At 42.4% G+C, this 20,634-nt stretch overlaps 1 protein-coding gene and 1 pseudogene across 4 annotated transcripts in view; one reads left to right on the plus strand and one right to left on the minus strand.

Moving 5' to 3' along the window:
• LOC147422999 (peroxisome biogenesis protein 12-like) overlaps positions 1-5,142 on the plus strand; it is a 127,161-nt gene extending 122,019 nt beyond the window's left edge. For all 4 annotated transcript variants that reach the window (XM_086502349.1, XM_086502348.1, XM_086502347.1 and 1 more), the window contains exons 8-11: positions 3,972-4,058; positions 4,397-4,483; positions 4,596-4,733; positions 4,820-5,142. In XM_086502349.1, coding sequence (XP_086358475.1) covers positions 3,972-4,058; positions 4,397-4,483; positions 4,596-4,733; positions 4,820-4,891 — 384 coding nt within the window. In that variant the 3' untranslated portion in view covers positions 4,892-5,142. The remainder of the gene's footprint in view (positions 1-3,971; positions 4,059-4,396; positions 4,484-4,595; positions 4,734-4,819) is intronic.
• A 13,841-nt stretch (positions 5,143-18,983) lies between these two features.
• Positions 18,984-20,237, minus strand: LOC147423000 (uncharacterized; annotated as a pseudogene).
• Between the last annotated feature and the right edge of the window lie 397 nt (positions 20,238-20,634).

A 20,634-nucleotide genomic window follows, 5' to 3' on the forward strand; every position in this document is an offset into this window, starting at 1 on the left:
ATGGGCAGCCCTGTTTCACTCCAATAGTAGAGTGAACTAAATCAGATACTCCTTCCGGAGTGCGTACATGTCCCATCACTGATCTGTACAAAGCCATAATCCCCCAAATCACCTCTATGGGCACCCCCATCTCCTGTAGTGTGCGCATCAATCGAGCTCTTGGTACCATGTCAAATGCTTTGCGAAAATCCACAAAGCTACAATAGATCCGTCTCCCATGTGCTCTGCCCTCCTCAATGATGGCCCTGAGGGTCAGAATATGATCAAGAGTGGAGAAACCCCTCCTGAAGCTGGCCTGACCCTTTGCTCATATACCCTCGCCTTCTGCCCAATTACTCAAGTGTTGCTCCAGAATAGATGCATACAACCGTGCCAATGTGTGTCCAACCATAATAATGCGGTAGTTCCTAGGCTCTATAGGGTCACCAACGCCTTGAAGATGGGCACAATATTAGACAACCTCCAAGTCTCAGGTAATCCCTCACACATGGAACCATTGAACAACACTGCGAGAACCTCCATCAGCATATCCCTGGCATGTATAAAGTGCTCCGCTACTAGAACATCATGATCATATGCCTTCCCGGTCCTCATCTTGTCGATGGCCCTTTGTACCATCTCAGATGTAAAGAAAGTGCTTATAGCTGGGCAAGGCTTGGTAGGGTCTGGAAGGGGTTCTTGTCCAGGAACCGTATATAATGATGTCGCATATTGGCCCCATACATCAGGTGAAGTAATCACTGGGGGAGGGGAGTGCTCATGGAAGAGTCGCCATGTCTCTCCTGAGTCCCTACTCAAGAACATCTGATGTAAGTCTCGCTCCATCTGAGCTAGGTAAGCTCGCTTCTTCCGTCGCAGAAGGCGTCGGAAAGCAATCGGAGACTGTTTGTAAGTGATGACTCCTAAAAGAAGATCCCTCTGAAGCTGGGCTCTTATCTCTTTGCACTCCTCATCATACCAACTATTCTGGAGCATGCTCCCAGAATGTGGTCTCTTGCCTGGCTGAGTGTGTGGGTATGCCACTGATGCAGCCCCATGCAGTGTCTCAATCAGTAGAGTGGTGCACTCCTCCACTGAGAGGCCTGTACCATTTGTGCCCGCTGTGCCTTCCAATAGACGGTCCCAGATCTCCCGTGTAAACGAAATCAGTCTCTGGTGTAAATGTATAGCGGGTGTGTGACCTGCCTCCTAATGTTTGGGTTGTACTATATTGAAATTTAACGAACAGTGTCAAGAGAGCATGATCTACTGCTATGCCCACTAGCCTCGCTCCCACTGTGAAATCCTGAATGCAGGGGACAAAGCTCTGTTGTGTCATAACATAATCCATTGTATTGGCCCCATGTCTGCGTGGAAAGCATGTGAAACCGACTGCTCCAGGAAATTGCTGTAAGCCATTAAGTATGGCTAATCCATGTGTAGTCGCCATTTCCATGAGGTATCTCCCATACTCCGTCTGCTCTCTGTCATCTGAGCATCTGTCAAGTCCCAACTCACCTACATCCAACTCTCTAAGCATCTCATCTGAAGTGTCATAGAAGACTGTCTACGAGTTGCCCGTTCGGGCATTGAAGTCCCCTAGGAGAATGATATCACCATCCCTAGAAAACTCCCATATGTCATCATCTAGTATAGAGAAAGGCGACTGCGCTCTGGATGGGGCATACACTGATGTACTGGGAGGAAACTAACATATGGCAATATATAGGAATCGACCTGTGTCAGCTCTCAGTCTCACCCACATATATCTAGCATGATCATCTCTTCGTACAATATGCAATAATGGTTGTAGTTCCTCTCTGAATAGCACTGCTGCTACTCCTGAACCTCTACTCCCATGCTCAGATCTCGCATTTGTCCTGTGAGCTGTCTCCCATCTGTATCCCACCACATGTGGCATCACCTGTCCATGGGCCTGATGAGTCTCTGAGAAGAATACAATATCCTTGTCTTTGAAACTGTCCTCAAATGCACCCACGTCCAACCTCATAGACCCATTACAATTCCAGGTAGCCATCTTCAGTGTGGTCCCATAGGTCTCGCACCATCATGCAGTGCGCCGCTCTAAAATCACCACCCGTCCATCTCTGTAGAAGGCTATCTTTCCCTTCTCCCTTGCCGCTGTAATTTCTGGCATTACCTCTCTCATATGTGTGAGTTGTGAGAGAGTCAGGTCATAACCGAGGAAAATACCTGTCTTTTTGAGAGTAGGCCTCTTCCTCAAGAATTTCTTCTTCTCTTCCAACGAGGGGAAGCGTAGTATGAGAGCTCTCCCCTTTGAAGACTCTCCCGTGCCATCACTTTTCTTACCTACCCTCCATGCCTTTGTGTGCAAAGGCTTCTCCATCCCCATCATGGATGTAAGGCTTGTGACCTCTTTCTCCAAATTGTTTATGTCCTTGAGACCGGTCACTCTCACATGCAGTGCTCGCATCCGCCTTCTTTGTTCCTCTTCGAGGGTCATGTTGATAAGCGTCGGTGTACAAGGAGTTTCTTGACATTTCTCTTTCTTGGCGACCTCAATCCATTTTTCGGCCTCGTCCGCCTTTTTCTATGTCCTTGTTATCATCTCCGTCCATGAAGATGTCTTTGCCACACTTAGTTTCTCTTCCTCTGTGATCATCCTTACCTGTTCCTTGATTTCCTTGATTTCATCTATTACTGAGGGCTGAAATTCGCCTTTCTCTAGTCCACTGCTTACTCTATCAGCAAGCTCCTGTTTTAAGGGTTGAGACTTGTTTTTTGAGTGTCCGTATCTCGGCGTTTGGGTTCTCCTGTTTGAGGGCTGAGACTTCTTCTTTGAGTGTCTGTATTTCTGTGTTAAGGCTCTCTTTCTCCTTCTTCCATTGTGCGCCTTCATTGAAGACCATCTGAAGGATGTTCACCTTCTCCTTCCACCATCCTTCCATCTGTGTTTTCCACTCCTTCATTTCCCTCTCCATCTGTGCCATCCGCTTGTTCGTGAGCATGAATGTTGCCTTTGCTCGCGACTTGCAAATAGGTGAGACATTGACGGCTTCCGTGTCCTGTGCAGGGAAGATTGCTTCCATGTTTTGTCGTTCAAGAGATGTATCGGACTCACTTACCATTTCGCACAACGTATGATGTTTGTTGACCTACGCGTATGATGACCTTCCTACGTGTATGGATTGGCTGAGTCCAGGCAGAGAAATAAACCACACCCCGAATGTGGGTATCTGCACTCCCACAGCCCTTTGCAGGCGCTCAATCTGTTCTGCCGAATATCCTCCTTTTGGATATTCGGCAAGTGAGCGTACGTAGCACCCAACAGTATCAGCTCGCGACTCAGACAGGTCCCTGCCGGGCTCTGGTTCAATCTACATGCGACCCCCTCTATGGGAGAAGCTCGTGCCCTGTAATACTCTCTGTTGAGCAGCAATAACCTGCTCCCCACAACTCCTGCTGTGGGATTAGCCAATGGCCTGCTGACACGAGAGACCCATCTGACGAGAGAGAGAGAGAGAGAGAGAGAGACCTGATATGCTGCGTGTTGTCTGCTGCGTCTGTTGCAATTGCTAGGACCACCTGCGCGCAGCACGAGTACAGGGCAGCAGCGTGCGAACCTGCCCTCTCTGTTCAGTGTGACTTTCTGCAGCAGTTCTACGCGAGCTCATTTGCAGCAGTTCCACGCGAGAGAGAGCCCCCTAGCTCCTGGGTGAATTAAACCTTGTGGGGAGCCAAATTAATTGCTGTACGTGCGATAAGGGCAACCCGATTAATGTAAGGGCAGCCCGATTAAGGTAACGCGCAGTGCATAGGGGGGAATCTATTGGCGGGCATAACTATATGTGCGCAGGAGAGAGGGAGCGCGCAGGGAGAGCTGGGCAGGCAGCACGCAGGAGAGGGAGGGCGCAGGCAAACCAGTGCACAGGGAGAGCAGGGCAGGTAGAGAGAGAGAGAGAGAGAGAGAGAGAGAGAGAGAGAGATTCTTTGTTTCAATTTTTATGCAGGCTTTTCAAAGGGCTGCGCTGAAAACGCTTTACAATACCTTGGACTTTGCACAGACCGGTCTTATTGCATCCGTTTTCCTATTCAAGGTAAGACTCATGCTACAGAGCAGTTCAGCCACTATTTGTAGTTTTGAAGGACTTGCTAGTGATTTAGTAAACTCGTTGAAGGGTTCCATATTCCAAGAGTGCTTTTCGACCGAGTGATTTCTAGATTAGGCAAAGAGGTTGTTATTGCCACATTTTTATTGAGACGCATGTTGCTATTTGGTCATATTCCTATTAATCCCAAAAACTGTCAAACATGCTGATCCTGATCACAAAGAAAGTCTCAATATTATTCACATCTCAAATTCACAGCGGCGGTAACATTTGGCTCCATGTTAGTATGGTCAGGTCAAGTTACTTACGCTCGTTTATCTTTGTAGATGATGGAGTGGTGGTACCAGTCTGCGGAAGAAAGAGTAACTGCACCAACCATGTATCCAGCCCCTCCTCCACCCCCTGCACCCAAGGTATAAGCTAATAAGTTTGTTGATTGGTAACGCTATTGTCTAATAGTGTTGCTATTCAGTATAGTGAATCTTAGGAAGTGACCTTTAATTATTGTTCTTGCTTAATGCAAAGGTTGCTGAGAAGGGAATACCTTTACCAAAAGACAAGAGAGTTTGCCCGCTTTGCATGAAGAAACGGACCAATCCTGCACTCGTTGCTTCCTCTGGATTTGTCTTTTGTTACCCGTGCATTTTCTCTTATGTATCTCAGGTCAGTATTGTACCGGTATGCTTATTCTACAGTGGAAGTTGCTCTTCTTGCTCGAGGGTTGTGATGCTCTAATTTATATTTTGCAGTACAATCGGTGCCCGGTGACCCTTGTACCAGCAGCTGCCAACCAAATAAGGCGACTATTTTATGACTCATAATGGAAGTTATGTCCATCTAAAGTAGTCAGCAACCCATTTGGGATATATGGTTGATTCTCCTCCTGTAACATGATCCCATAGAAGTGTATTGAGAGAACGAAAAGGGATTTTTTGAGGGAATGCAGGAAGCACCCATTGGAATTTGTAACATAAGAAAGAAAGAGGTATTTGTTGTTGTCAAGGCAGATGAAATTCCGTATTCATGTGTTACTAATTAATCTCACAGAGCCAATGAAATAATGATTGCCCTATACTTATGATGCATCTGTAAGTGTGGCTAATAAGGTTTTCATGCATCGAAACCACATGCTTCACCACTTCCCAATGAGGGTCCTCAAGTTTTGGTATCATCCAAGATTTGCACACATACCTGAATACTAATTATGCCATCCATATTGTGAAGTGGGCCTTTTTTCTCCAACTCAGAAATGTGTCGTAATAATAATGGTGGAAACTCAAGAAATGATTTTGATTTGCAACTTCGAGCGGACTGAATTTCCCCTCTTTATGCAGGAAACTGTGTTGATAATTGGGGGGGGCCGGGGGGAGGAGAGGTTTATTTAATTCTGCCGAAGGCCTAACAGTTCTATGAGATCAAAAAATTACATCATCAACACATGGCGATCACATATGGAATGCTACTTTGTCTCTGGCTCCAAGTCGCATAGCTGGCATATCCGCTGCTCTTGGGAATTGAATTGTATCAACTTGTCTCTATGCAGCTGATGGGAGGAGGTCCGAAGCTATTCGATGACACATCAAAGCCCAAGCGAATTGTAATTGTGTGTCCATATCTTCAGCTGATGGGAGGAGGTTGGAAGCTGTTTGGCAACACATGGAAGCCCGTGCGACAGGTGTGAATCCATGTATCTTTGCCATAAAAGAAAACCATTCTCGGTAATATGAAGAAAATGCAGCTTGAAATTGAACAGTCTTCCAACTCCCGACGACTAATCCATGTTCTCTATAAAAATGTGCATGAGATTGTGTCTTATAATCCATTTCAACTCTGAATGTGTGAATGTGACTGGCTGTGCGTCCAAGTACTAAAAGAGTGTCCATAGTGAAGCCATGCCATTGACACAAGGCTAACATCTATGCATAGCAACATGTAGAGTCTCTCCCCATGGGTTGAGATGACTCGAGGACCAGTCTGGCATAACTATGACCTAGAAGCTCCCACAAGCCATGTATGTAACATATTGATCTAGTAAGTGCCTCGAACACAATCTGTGTAGCTCCCAATTTTGTAACAACCCCATCTAACATGTGGCATTGTCATCTAACATGTGGCATTGTTGCCTTACTTGTGGTCAATCTACATCTCTGCATCCATCGTACATCTAATTAGATCGACTACAATGGTCTAGACTAGGTCCCCAAATCTGTGCCCCATACAACGATGCGGACGTCACCAATGTATCATGTAGTCGTAGCTTAGTGTGGGGCTCTTTAAATTGTACTAATGAGCTACATATCCTTGTGTCAATCTCAAAGTCAGCCTTCCTATAAAAGGTACTCCGAGATATGTGAGACTCTGCATACTCCATCAATTCACCTCCTGACCATAAGTAAACATTAGTGTTGATGCCTCACCCATTGTGCTGTGGTGTTAAAGATCATCACCTTGGTCTTGCCAAGGTTTGTAGACAAATCTCTAATTGGTGCATAGCTCCATAATGCATCTAGCTACCTTTGTAGCCCCTTCTAGTGAGTGAGCAATAAGAACAATGTCATCCGCATAAAGCAACGAGGGTAACCAAGTGTCAAATAACTACACACAACTACCTCCCTCTCTATCAATATGGTGTGACACCTCTCTATCAATATACAAATCATACAATTTATGCATCAATCTATCGCTAGGTAAAGTTTAGAAATCACACAAAGCAACAATAGATATGATGTCCATGTGCTTGATTCTCCTCAATGCTAGCTCGAATTGTAAGTGTATGATCCAATATTAAGAAACCTTTGCTAAATCCCAATGACTCAGCTCATGCTCGATCACAAAACCATAAAGCTTGTCCAATGTGTGCCTATCATGATGGTGTGATAGTTGTTAGGGAGCACAAGATCCCAAGCCTTCTATATCAGCAAAATAGTGTTAGTGCTCCAGCTCTTAGGAAAGCCTTCACATATGGCTCTGTCAAACATGTGTGGCAACAAAGGTGGTGATGTATCTCGGGCGATACATAAATGCTCGATAACTAGACCATTGTGATGATGTGATCTACCTGTGCGTAGTCTCAATGGCATCACATATCATTCTGACAATGAAGGTGGAAGTGAAGTCTAGGGTCAAGACTGAAGGAGTACGAGCGGAAGTGTGACGCGAGAGAGAGTGCGAGAAGAAGAGCACGACGATATGGTGAACTCGCTCTACTGTAATGTGTAGAGCATAGTGAGTTCTTATTAGGTTTTTACAAAAGAATATGTGTACATACCTGGTGGCCCGCCCACTTACCTGGGCGACCACATTGGGCTTTATACCCCAACAACCTCCCACTTAAACTCCAATGTGGTACTTTAAGTGTGAGAGAAGCTACTATACAAGCTAATATACAAGAGATGTAGAGAAGTGATGTACTACCCTACACCTAACTGCTTGCGAAAATGCGCAAAGCTCTCTGAGGGAAGTCCTTTTGTAGGTAGATCAGCAGGATTTTCTGTGGTGTGAACTTTGACAAGCTGAAGTTGCTTATCCTCGAGCATTTCCCTGATGAAATGATACTTCACATCCACATGCTTTGTCTTTGAGTGATAAACTGGATTGCGAGCCAATTGTATAGCACTTTGACTATCACAATATAACACATGCATCTCTTCTTTGATTCCCAAATCTGTTACTAGTCAATTAAGCCAAATTGATTCTTTGCATGCCTCTGATGCTGCAACATATTCAGCCTCTGTAGTAGACTGAGTAACACAATCTTGTAATCTAGAATGCCATGATACTGCTCCACCAGCCAATGTAAAGACATACCCTGACGTAGACCTTCGGTTGTCTAAGTCACCTGCATAATCTGAGTCTGTAAAACCCTTTACACTTAGCTCCTGACTCCCATAGCATATACGCATACTCTTTGTAGCTTTCAGGCATCTCAATATTCCTTTCACTGCCTCCCAATGTTTCTTGCCTGGGTTTGACATGTATCGACTTACTACTCCCACTGCAAATGCAATGTTTGGGCGAGTAGCAATCATTGCATACATCAAACTACCCACTGCAGACGCATATGGAATCTTATCCATTTCAGCCTGTTCTTCCTCAAACACAGGACAATCTTGTTTGCTAAGTTTCACATATGGTGGCAATGGAACACTCAGTGCCTTTCCCTTCTCCATATTGAAACGTTGCAAAACCTTGTCAATATACTCTGTTTGAGATAACCAAATCAACTTCTTTGATCTGTCTCTCTCAATGCGCATACCAAGTATATGACTTGCCTCACCCATGTCTTTCATGTCAAACGATTTTGCCATCTTTGACTTCAAAGCTGAAATTTCTTCCAAGTGCTTGCCAACAATCAACATGTCATCACATACAAAATAAGGATCAGCAACCTGCCATCCTTAGCCTTCTTTGTATATAGACAGTGATCGAACTCACTACGTTTGTAGCCTTGAGAAAGCATAAACTTGTGGAATTTATGGTACCATGCCCTCGGTGATTGTTTTAAGCCATAAAGACTCTTTAACAACTGGCATACCCAATCTTCCTTGCCTTTCTCAACAAACCGTTCTGGCTACTGCATGTAAATTTCCACATCTAAATCACCATGCAAGAACGCTGTCTTGACATCCATTTGGTGCAACACCAAATCTAATATGGCAACCAATGCAAGAAAGCATCTCAATGTAGTCATCTTGACCACCGGAGAGAAGACTTCATCAAAGTCAATGCCTTGTTTTTGCTTAAAGCCCTTGGCAACAAGCCTTGCTTTGTACTTTGGCTGACTATCATGAGCGGTGATCTTATACCTGTAAACCCATTTACAAGGTAGAGCCTTTTTGCCCCGTGGTAATTTAACTAGCTTCCATGTCTGGTTTTTATGCAGAGCTGCCATCTCTGACTGCATGGCCAATTGCCAATTCCCGGAGTCCTTCATTTGCACTGCTTCCTTGTAACATGAAGGCTCATTGCAATCAGTCAACATGACATAGTTCATAGATGGAACAAACCTATCATGAGGTCGCGTGACACGTCCAGATCTATGCACAATAGGTGGCTCAGGCTCAGCCACAACCTGTGGTTCCACTCTATCTTGTCCTTGCTCCTCTTGAGCCCTGACATTTTGTCTTGCACGTGCAGGTCCATCTTCTTGGAAGACAACTCTTCTAATCTCCTCAACCCTCTCTGGTTTAGAATGATATTTGGATTCATTAAAGTGAACATCATTGCTGCGGACAACCTTTCTGGATTCGGGATCCCAAAGTCTGTACCCCATCTCACCAGAATTACCATAGCCTAGAAAGATGCACTTTCTACTCTTTGGCTCAAGTTTGTTCCTAAATTCCTTTGGAACGTGAGTATATGCCTCACAGCCAAAGACTCTGAGATGCTTGTATGAGGGCATTTTGCCTGACCATACCATCTCTGGCACTGAATCCTTCTGCAAAACCTTGCTAGGAGATCTATTTACAAGATGAACAGCTGTTGATACAGCTTCAGCCCAAAACCCATTTGGCAGCTGTGCATTAGACAACATACTTCTGACCTTCTCTTGTATGGTCCTATTCATCCTCTCAGCAACACCATTTTGAGGAGGATTGTAAGGAGCAGTAAGCTCAAGTTTTATACCTTTTGACTCACAAAAGTCCTGAAAGGCCTTTGAAACATACTCTCCACCATTGTCAGTGCGTAAGCATTTAAGCTTCTTGCCACTCTGATTCTCCATAAGTGTCACAAACGTTTTGAAAATACTAAAGGCTTCATCCTTGTGCTTGAGAAAGTAAACCCATACTTTCCTCGAGTAATCATCTATAAATTTCATAAAGTAAGAAGCTCCCCCTAGAGATACGTTAGGCATAGGTCCACACAAATCACTATGAACAAGTGCCAACTGTGTATCTCTTCTACTGCTTCTATGCTTATGTGGCTGCTGTGTTTGCTTACCATACAGACAATGTTCACAGAATTCAAAATCATTAAATGAAAAGCCAGGCAAATAACCAGAACGAGACAAGATTTCCATTCCCTTCTTGGACATATGTCCTAACCGGCTATGCCACAAAGAAATGTTCGGCTGCTCGGTTACATTGATTACATTTTTAGAGACATTTGATACATAAATCATGTAAAATCCTCCAGACTTTACTCCATGTGCTACTGTCATAGAACCCTTGGATATCTTCCACATGTTCTGTCCAAAAGTGGTGACGTAGCCAGCATCACCAAGTAAACCTGTGCTGATCAAGCTCTTTGTAATTGCGGGAACATGTCTCACATTCTTCAGCGTGAAAGAAGAACCATTCTGAAACTTCAATTGAACATCTCCAACACCTAAGATCTCACATGTCTGCCCATTGTCTAGCCGAACATGATCTTTAATGGTCACATAAGAGGTAAACCACTCCTTGTTTGGAGACACATGAAGTGATGCCCCTGAGTCTATAATCCAGTCACTCAGTGCATTTCCATCAGATGCTGTAAGAAGAGCTGAGTCCATTGTATTCTTCAAGAAGTAGATGTCTCCTGACACTAGACTGTCATCCTCTGCAACAGTGTTTGTCACATTTATTTCTTGAATCTTCACTGAGGACTTGTTCTTCTCACCATGGTCTTCATCTTTCTCTTTGCCTTTTTCTGCTTTCCATTCTCTGCAGTCTCTTTTCATGTGACCTTTCTTGCCACAATGGTAGCATTCTATGTCACTCTTGCCTTTAGCACTGCGGGACTTGCTACGAGACTGATTCCTCTTTCCACCTTTATACTTTTCTTTGGTCCTTCCCCTGACAACTAAGGCTGTTCCTTTGCCTTTGTCCATTGTCTTTCTATTGGTTTCTTCACTAAGCAGACTTCCTTCTACACCTGCTATGTTCAAACCATCTGGAGGTGCAGAATTACTCAAAGCTGTGCGAAAAGTGTCCCAACTTTCCGGCAATGTGATCAACAGGAACATAGCTCTAACAGGTTCATCAAACTTGACACCTTGAGCTGACAACTGACTATAGATTGTGTTGAATTCATTCAGATGATTGGACATAGGTGTCCCTTCTTTCATCTTCAAGTCAACAAGCTTCTTAAGCCAGTATACCTGTGAAGCTACACTCTGCTTCTCATAAAGATCACTCAGCTTTAACCATGCTTGATAAGCCGACATATCGTCTGCTACATTGAAGTAAACGCTTTCTGCCAAAGTCAGCATAATGGTAGAAAGTGCCAATTCATCCATTTCGCTCCATTCATCTTCGTCCATATCTTCTGGTTTTATCCCTTTGAGCTTTATAGGTTTTATCTGCTTCTTTTGTACCAACACGTGCCAAATCTTCTTCTTCCACAATGGGAAATTGGTTCCATCCAGCTTCTTGATATTGTAAAGAGCAGTGTCCTGTGATCCAGCCATAGCTACGCTTCACAGTGGTTTACTTTCCTGGGAAAAATTCGGCAGAGTTTCCCCTGTAAACTGACCTCTGAACCAATATCAACCTGTCAAATGAACGAAAAAGGCTTTAGATTCTGCATAAATTTCGGCAGAGTCTCCTTTGTAAAATGGCTCTGGTGTACTCAAAAAACAGACCAAAAAAAAAAACAGCTCAAAAAACAATGTCTCTCTGACACTGTAAGCTGCGGGTAAACCTGTCCTGCACCTGTACTGTCTCTGACTGTCCTGTCACTGTCCTGTAAGCATAGACTGCGACAATGCCTCAACGGCAGTAAAGCAAAGATGCAATCCCAACTGTCTAACTCACAGTCAATACATCCTAGCTGCCTATCTAAGGGTGCTCGAGGGATCGCTCCAAGACCTGTATCACTGAAAGGATCTCAACATTCGAGAATCCCCCAGCTCAATAAAACCTCACTCGACCCTCAACAAAGGCTGCAGTAAATCTGACAGTACATAGACTTCCCACAAAGTCATGCATCCACAAATTTTCCATTGTATGCTGTAACCGCTGCGGCGGTTGTTTGCTACGTGACTCACAGCCAGCAAACCCTCAACAGACATGCATCATCTCTGACAATACATCCCATGTGGAAGTACCTGCAATGTCAGGATGAAATCTGGAATATCAAGCAGCAAACACAAGCTACCTGATGAACTAGTGGATGTCGCCTACAGACTGTGTGTAGATGCGCCCGTGTCGTATGTGACACGCCTCCAAGAACTGTGAGCCGTCCTTCGATGTGTAGACAACCACAAATCAACACTCTGGGAGTGTCGATATCCTCAGCACCTGCAGTCGTAGGCCAAAAACCCCAAATTTGCAGAGTCGAATCTGCACCCGCCGAGACCACGTAGTCGAAAATGGCCTGCGCAGACCTTTGTCGAAGCCGAACGGTGGCCGAGATGACCTCAGAATGAAATTCTGAGAACACCAAGGCCTTCGGGCTTTCCCATAGGATTTGGGACCGTGTCTTCGCCTGTCGAATTTCACTCCAATCTGAGCTGGTGACTCTAGCCTCCTGCAGTGTTGCCCCGAGCCTCGATCTGAGCTCTGATACCAGTTGAAGGAGTACGAGCAGAAGTGCGACGCGAGAGAGAGTGCGAGAAGAAGAGCACGACGATATGGTGAGCTCGATCTACTGTAATGTGTAGAGCATAGTGAGTTCTTATTAGGTTTTTACAAAAGAATATGTGTACATACCTGGCGGCCCGCCCACTTACCTGGCGACCACATTGGGCTTTATACCCCAACAAAGACTTCAGACTTAAGAATATATGTTACAACTCCTCAAGTTGAGCTAAATAATCTCTCTTCTTTCACCTCACAAGGTGACTGAAGGTAATCTATGCCTATCAATGTGTGGTCCTATTATCACTTACGACGAGAGATCGACGAGAAACATAGAGACGACTACAATCTGCAACACTCGAGAATACTTTATCACCAAAAACAACCCAAGAGAGAAGGGGGGGGGGATGTTACGGTGGGATGCCCTGGTATACAACCGGTGGCCCCTAACTACCATTGGCAATGCCCCTAGTTTGGTATTTCTTTATCCACAGATGACTTTTGGTACAAAAGTTGGAAGGGCTGAAATCCAAGAGTATGTCTCAAGCAATCACACAATCGCAATTTACAACTCTTGTGCCTGCAAAACTAAGAGTGAGAGGTGCTTTTATAGGCTTTGTGGGTCAGCAAATAGCAAATCCCAAAAAGTAGGGCGACCCAAAAAAAAAACCCTTCCCCGCTTTGTGTTTTCCTAGCGCTACTGAAAGGAAGTAAAAGAACTTTTTTTAAATTGTTTTTAAAATTTAGTTTAAGAGAGTGCATCTTGATCTTTGATTTTGCCCCAAGGATTACATGATTCATTGGATGAATCAAAGGTCCCTGGTTCCTATCAAGTCGAAATCAACCCACTAAATGTCATCGCTCCTTGTTGCTAGTGTTATCAATTAGAACCGTCGCTTGTTGTTTTGAGGTCATCGTCATAGTTGTAACACCTTTCAAACCGGTATTGTACCATCTCTTCATAAGTGCTACGTTAAGTAGAAGTGTCAAGGGATGTGCTAGTTTGTTGTCGTGAGGTATCATGAGTGGAAGATCGTGAAGTTTGGTTTCTTTTTCGGAATTCATAGAAATGTCTAAAAAGACTAGCTTCATGATTTGGTAACCCACTACCACTTTGCTAACGCAATAAAGGCAAGCCCACTACTATGTAACTTTCAATCTGATATGAGAAAGGAATGTTCCAAAAAGTAGAGGCTAGTAAATAAGTATCCCAGATTCTTTGGTTGGTATTGCAAGAATACATCTTTAATGTAAACCAGATTGAAATTATGTACACTTCAAAGGTGTCATCGAGAAAATGGGAGTAGAAGGCAACTTTGAAATGATGCCACATTTTGGTCATAAAGTAAGGCAACCCACCATGTCATTGCACTAGCCTTGAGGAAAGAGGTAACTCGTATCAAATTGGATTCCTCTTTGAAATTTTCCTTGCAAAAGAGGACGTTGAATTGTTAAAGAATCTGAGGCATTATGGGGAATCTTGGATGCCTAAAAGGTGAAAAACTTGACTATGGCACCACCACCCATGAAAGGTCTGGGACTCAAATCTATAGAAAGTGCCAAATAATAATAGTTATGTTGATGGTGTTTCCCTTATGAGAAAGAAGAAGGTGGAGATCCAAAAGGCAATGGTGGTTACACTCCAGGAGTAACATGTGTGACATTGACCTAAAGCCATACACTTGAAGACCCCTCCAAAAAATTGGGAAGCATCTTTTTCATGACGAGTTTAACAAGGGGATTTTGAGAAGGGATAAGAGTGAATCTCAGAATTTTGTTGAGGGATAGAAGGGGTAATTGTGAGGATAAAGAGAGCCCAAATAAGTACTCAAAGCCTCCAAATCAATCCAATCATTCATTGCATTCAAATTTTATTGCTCGGCGAGATAAACCAATCGTCGTACCACATGTTGAGCATGAGTATCCTTTGGAAGTTTCTACGTGGAAAGACTCTGTTGATTTTCTCCATGTCTATTTTGATAATCTCTATGTCTCACCTCTCCAAATAACACTGTAATCAATTCCACCAATGAGACACCAGATGGAAACATAGATACAGCTACAATATGCAACACTCTGGAATACTTTATCACCAAAAACAACTTGAAATAACTAAATTGAATTTACAAGAGAAGAGAGAGAGAGAGAGAGAGAGAGAGAGAGAGAGAGAGAGAGAGAGAGAGAGAGAGAGAGAGAGAGAGAGAGAGAGAGAGAGAATAAAAAGAAGAAGAAAAGAACAGGAAGAGCATTTTAGCGTCGTATGTTGTTGTATTAATATGGTCCGGTAAAATATGTCTATAACAAATCAAGGAATGTCGTATAAGACCTACTTTCCATCTAAAATTGGTTTTCCATGCGATCTACCCCCCCCCCCCCCCCCGGTAATGACTAGTCAAAAGGGTGATTTTTGCCCCCAAAAAGACATATTTTTTAAAAAAAATCTAAAAAGAAAGGTTAGTTGTATAAAGTCAATGTACATATTTAGAATGAGCTGATGTCATGTGTGTGTGTTTGAGAGTCTAACTAGGCTTGTCTACATGGATTTTATGTCCGTAGGTCATAAATTTAGGGTTTATGTATATATTTTATATTAAATTGATGTAATGTGTATGTGTATGTGTGTTGATGTATTAAAATTGATATATACACACAAAAGGACATAATGTTCAAAGACAATTGGATTTAGATAAATAGAAAATGATTTGTACAAAAATGACTTAGTCTTAAATTCATTTTTGTACAACGTAGTAAGAATGAGTCTTCATTCCAATGATCCTATACAAAAGTAGTGGAGCTGTCGAGATTGTCCAGGTTGAATCAGGAGGGATCTTCATAGTCGGACTACAACAATGCTAAACCTCTTTAAATAAAGATAGAATTCTCACATGCATCCATATAGTCAAGACAATAGATTTTGTTAAGCTTGGCTACGTATGGCAGGTGTCAAAGAACATATCAATTGTTATCCATATCAAACTTAAAAATTATTAGCCTAGTTGCTGTCCTAAATAGTACTTAAAAGTATAAAAATATGAGTAATTTCCGAATTGAATTTTTCCAAGACAAAACTTCATTCTCATAGTAAAAACCACATCATCTTGAAAGCCTTAAAGTAGCCTTTTACTTTATCCAAAAGTTCAAAAACCGTTATAACCATTCATAAGCTAACCACCACTTGTATGCAAAGTTACAAATTGTGATTTGAGAAGACATGTTTTGCTACTACAACCTTATTGTATGGACCAGAGTCAAGTCCTTCAAATAGTGGGACAAAAACTACCACGTGGAGAGAATATTCCCATATTCAACAACTTAGGAGAGCCAAAAAACTATACCCCATAGTCAACGAGTAAGGAGAGCCAAATCTCTTTTAATGTTAATGCATTGCAAACAATTTAGAATGTGAACTACCTACCTCAGTTGAAACTGCCCATATGATAAGCTACCCAAGTTAGATCAAATACTCAAGCAAAGCTAGAGTAAGAATCAATAGAATATAGAAGTCTACACCAAAGAGTCATAAGATAGCTCAATAAGAAAATATCTTTTTCTCCAACAAAAATAAATAAATCAGAGCAAACACTACGAGCCAGTAAGAACTAGCAACCAAAACTAAACCAACTAAATCAATATCAACAATTTAGAGTCAAGGAGACTGGAAACGGCATCTATAGCTTGACCAATATTCCAATATATTCCCAACAAAAAAGAAAATGTCCATTTATACAAGACGTTTTTTGAACTTTCTCCATATGATCAATAATTCCGTTGTATTATGCTTTCAAAAATCCTCACATTAGGGGATCAAACAATTAAACCTCATTAGCAACTAGTCTTATTGCTATATCCGTTTCCAAATCTTTGGTGCTTCAAAAACTAGTCAGTATAGATTCTGAGACCAAAAGTAAAGTCATAGTGTTCCATGAAAAGCAGAAAAGCTAGCCAAAAGTATTCCAAACAAACCACATTGACTTGGTATTTCAAGGATCCGAAATAAGAACCAACGAGGTAAGTAGCAATAACAGAGTTTAGTGAAAGCCATAACCCGGTGCAACTAAACCTAGATTTTTAGTAATATGTACCATGTTGAAGCATTCTCGATTTTTACAAAAAGCTAGATGACTTGTTCTTTGTCAAATATAACCCCCAACCCACCAGTCAAACAATACGAGGACATGGATCTGAGGTAGCAAGGATGAGGACAAACCCATCTTTTTTTGTGCCCATGAAGGCATGCCCAACAAATCAAACCTTTCTTTAACCATAAGTCACCTCAATAATATGCCAGATGCATAGTTGAAAACCCATACCCTTCTCACAATAAGATGCCATGGTAACTTTAAAGTGTAATAAAAAATTAGTGTAAGCAATCAACAGAGTAACTCAAGCACTATGATGTTAAGTGAGGAGGAAAAACTCGCAAGTTTTCCCTACAGCCTCATTTTCTTGAGGTACAATCAGCTCAATCAAACATTAGTATCCTAGAAATCAAGACCACCCAAGTAATGCAAGCAAGTGTTAGTCATGCATAGGATGTGATCGAGTTCATTAAATAAAACAATGTTAATCCTTCAAAAATGCAATGAGCTAGGCACATGTTTTTTAAAAAAAATAGGGAAAAGAGTGAAACAAGTGTAGAATGTTATAGATGACATGTTAAGATGTTTCCAAATTAGCAAAATCCTAATGATTAAAGTCCACAACAACCAATGGCCTGCAAAGTATCACCCCTTAGATTATTTACATTCACTCTCCCATGTTCTTGAAAGTAGAAAAACACCAACAATTCAAGCCTAAGTGAGGGATGGGAAAAAAACCCCTCATCTTTATAAAGCATCCAAGCTTGGTCTTCGCATGGCAACTGGCAGCTAACACTCCTCAAATGCATAGCCACTTGTGTGTGATTTTTTGGGAGTTGGTAGAAGCATCCCATCAATGTAAAGCTTTGTAAATCTAGCAATTGGAGGTAGTGTTGATCAACAAATTCTTTGGGGGGAATTGTTTGGGTATGTAGAGGGGGGGAAAACAACCATATAATCATCGCACGAGTGAGTGCACAAACCATCAAGGCAAAGCCTACAATAGACAATAGCACAATAAGAAAATTGGGAAAAGGAAACGTAAACATTGCCATACCTTCGGACGGAGAATGATAAGTCTCTGCAACACCACCCATAAGCCAAGCCATAACCAGTGGAGTGCAATCGTTATTAAGAGGAGGAAGGCACCTCTATGCACTATGAGGTTGAGTCCATCAGCTAATTAGAAGGAAAAGGAGACAATTGGGTACATTGATGAAGATGAAAATCACCACACATAGAGGAAAAGAGGATAGAGCCATGTAATATATCCTCGGGCAGAGAGGGGAACGCGATACAATGAGCAACATGTCTAGATAACTGCAGGTCAAAGAGTAAGGGAGAAAAAAGTTTGGGCTATATTAAAGTGGCCATACTTAAGTATTAAATGTGCAAGCCCACCAAGAGAAGGGTCACTCCCACTAGGTGGCAGACAACCAAGAAATGGGCCCCCAAGGGTGAAGTGCTAGGTAAAGACTCATAGTAATCATCCACAAGACAATATCATAATCGGCTCCAATAAGCATAGCATGAGATAGATTATCCTATAGAGGCTAGTGCAAGGTAAAGAATTATGGTAATCACCCACTGTTACATCCATAGAGGATATTACAAGAATCATGGTGAACAAGAATTGTTGCTCGAACAATAGTTGTACTTAGTAAGGGCAATCCACCGGCAATACACTACTCGAAAGACAAGTTAGAAGCAATATGAATAGTCGCGTTAGCACACCTATAAAAAGAAGCAAAGGGTAGGAGTATATGTAGTAGAGCATGGAATTAGTAGCAACCATGTTTTGTATTATGATTGTGATTCTAGTGGATTGTAGCATACGCATTAATGTCCCTCTTACAAGGAAATCATATATCCAACAGTCCATAATTTTGCTCGTGAGAGTTCCACGCTTCAGTAAGGCCTTACGAAGGTAAAATATAATAGAAAGAAATTATAGAGTTAGAATAATGTTTTTTTTGGTTATATATTAGGGGGGTGTTTACTTTAAATCAAACAAATCAGCTTCTCTTTCACAATTTAACCCCCTCCATGTGGGGGTACCTTTGCTTGCTTGAAAAACAATAGAAAGATGGTATATGTGTAGTGTTTTAAATTTGGAAGCTAGTTAACCAATCAATTGCATGCACTCTAATAATCTGGCAGGTATATTATAATATGATAGTAGTTTAAAATTCTGGAAATGTGTTTTTGTAAAGGGTTGAGTGATTAGGTTATGAGATCGACTTTTATTCCAGGGCCAAAACCTAAACACAAATTGGAGGGATGTTTTATAATACAAGGCAAAATGAAGAAGAGATAAAACTTGGATATAATTATTAAGAGACCATGGAGCCAAACTCGAAGAGATCCCAAAGGAGGGAGTCTGAACTAGTGAGGATGCTATCAAGAGAGGAGATATGTAGATTCATGCTCAGGCTGAGGTTGCTGGAGCTACTGCCACTGTTTATGTAGCTCACAGGGCTCCATTACAAGGTCCGCTCATCCATATTATTGTAATTGGTAGTAGCTGTAGTGCTAGTACAAGTAGGACTACTGCTTGTAATGGATGTAGTCTTGGCTGTAGTAGTGGTAATACCCGGGCGTCCTATATTGATATTGTCCTTGTTGACGCTCAACACTACATTAAGAGGTTTGACAATATTCTCCTCATCATCATCTGCCACCTTGCTTGCAAGCTACTGCACCACTGCTACTTTCTACTGCTTCTCTTGTTGTTGCAATAAGAGCGTGTACATTCGAGGGTTCTGAGAAGTCATCATCTGCATATCAGATACTCATTGCATACTGTCTTGGTTACCCACATCATTTTCAATTTGATTACTGCTTGATTGAAGTGTGGGTGATCTCGATCATCCAGTGTAGCGGCAGGAATGAGTCATGACGTCGAAATAGCCGGAGGGGCCGGGGCCAGGGTGCCTCGTATTGATGCCTGCATGACTCATGTGCGTCAAATTCAAGTTCGGAACTTCCTTCAAATCCACGTAGCTTGCATGATCCAGAAACATATCTAGCCTGTTGGAGAGGCTGTTGGTGGGGTCAACATCATACCACACACAATATTGCTAAATAGGAAGTTGTGATGATCATGTGCCATCTTATCAGCGGCTAGAGAAGAATGTAAAGTAGGGACCATTATTTCAGGACCTACTGCATTTTCGACTGTCTTGTGATTATTCAAGAGATTGAGAGAGTGTTTAACTTCGGCTTGCTGACTATATTGAGCTGTAATGGCAACGCCAACAGCAGTGGAGCAGACCTTCTTAGATGATCTAGAACCTAGTGGCGTATAACTTGCTGCAGCGCACAAAGTGTCTACATAAGAATTAGTCAGGTAGGGATTGGTTGCATGAGGAATTCCAAATGAGGGTGTTCCTACAATAACTAGGAGGGAGTTGTTAGGCGCAGTGGCTGACGTCGCTATATAATTATTGATGCAAATGACATGGCATTGTTGTGGGTAGTTGTAGTTGTCGTAGATGTAGTGGAAACAATCGTGGGGAGTGGCTAGATGTATTGGTGACATCGTTGTCTGTTCTCCCTGGTAGTTGTGCATCTATGAGGGACCACATGTCACCGACAATTTCATCACTTTCGCTAGTTCTAAGAGCTGGGTCACACCAAGGGTTAGTAGGGTGAGTGTTTACTAAATAGATGTATGTCCATGTTTTCCTCCATGAATATAGAAGACCTCAAGTAACCCTACTAACACTTTGAAAAAGGAGGGGAATAAGCTATCTTTTAGGTAGTGAAAGGCTCTGGCTTGCCTTCTCCAATCAAATACTTCTCATGATCTATTTAAAAATAAAAACATCAACTCTTTTCATCTACTCCTATGGGTGCGACCTTGTGCAATGCGGTACCCTTCTTGGCCCCACTAATCCGTGGTGCAACCCGGCTCTAATGAACAAAAAAATTCAATGCTTTGAAGAATATATATCTCTTTCTCTCTCTCTCTCTCTCTCTCTC

Source organism: Adiantum capillus-veneris, chromosome 26 (genome assembly GCF_014529385.1).
Source record: "Adiantum capillus-veneris isolate H3 chromosome 26, ASM1452938v2, whole genome shotgun sequence".
NCBI lineage: Eukaryota > Viridiplantae > Streptophyta > Polypodiopsida > Polypodiales > Pteridaceae > Adiantum > Adiantum capillus-veneris.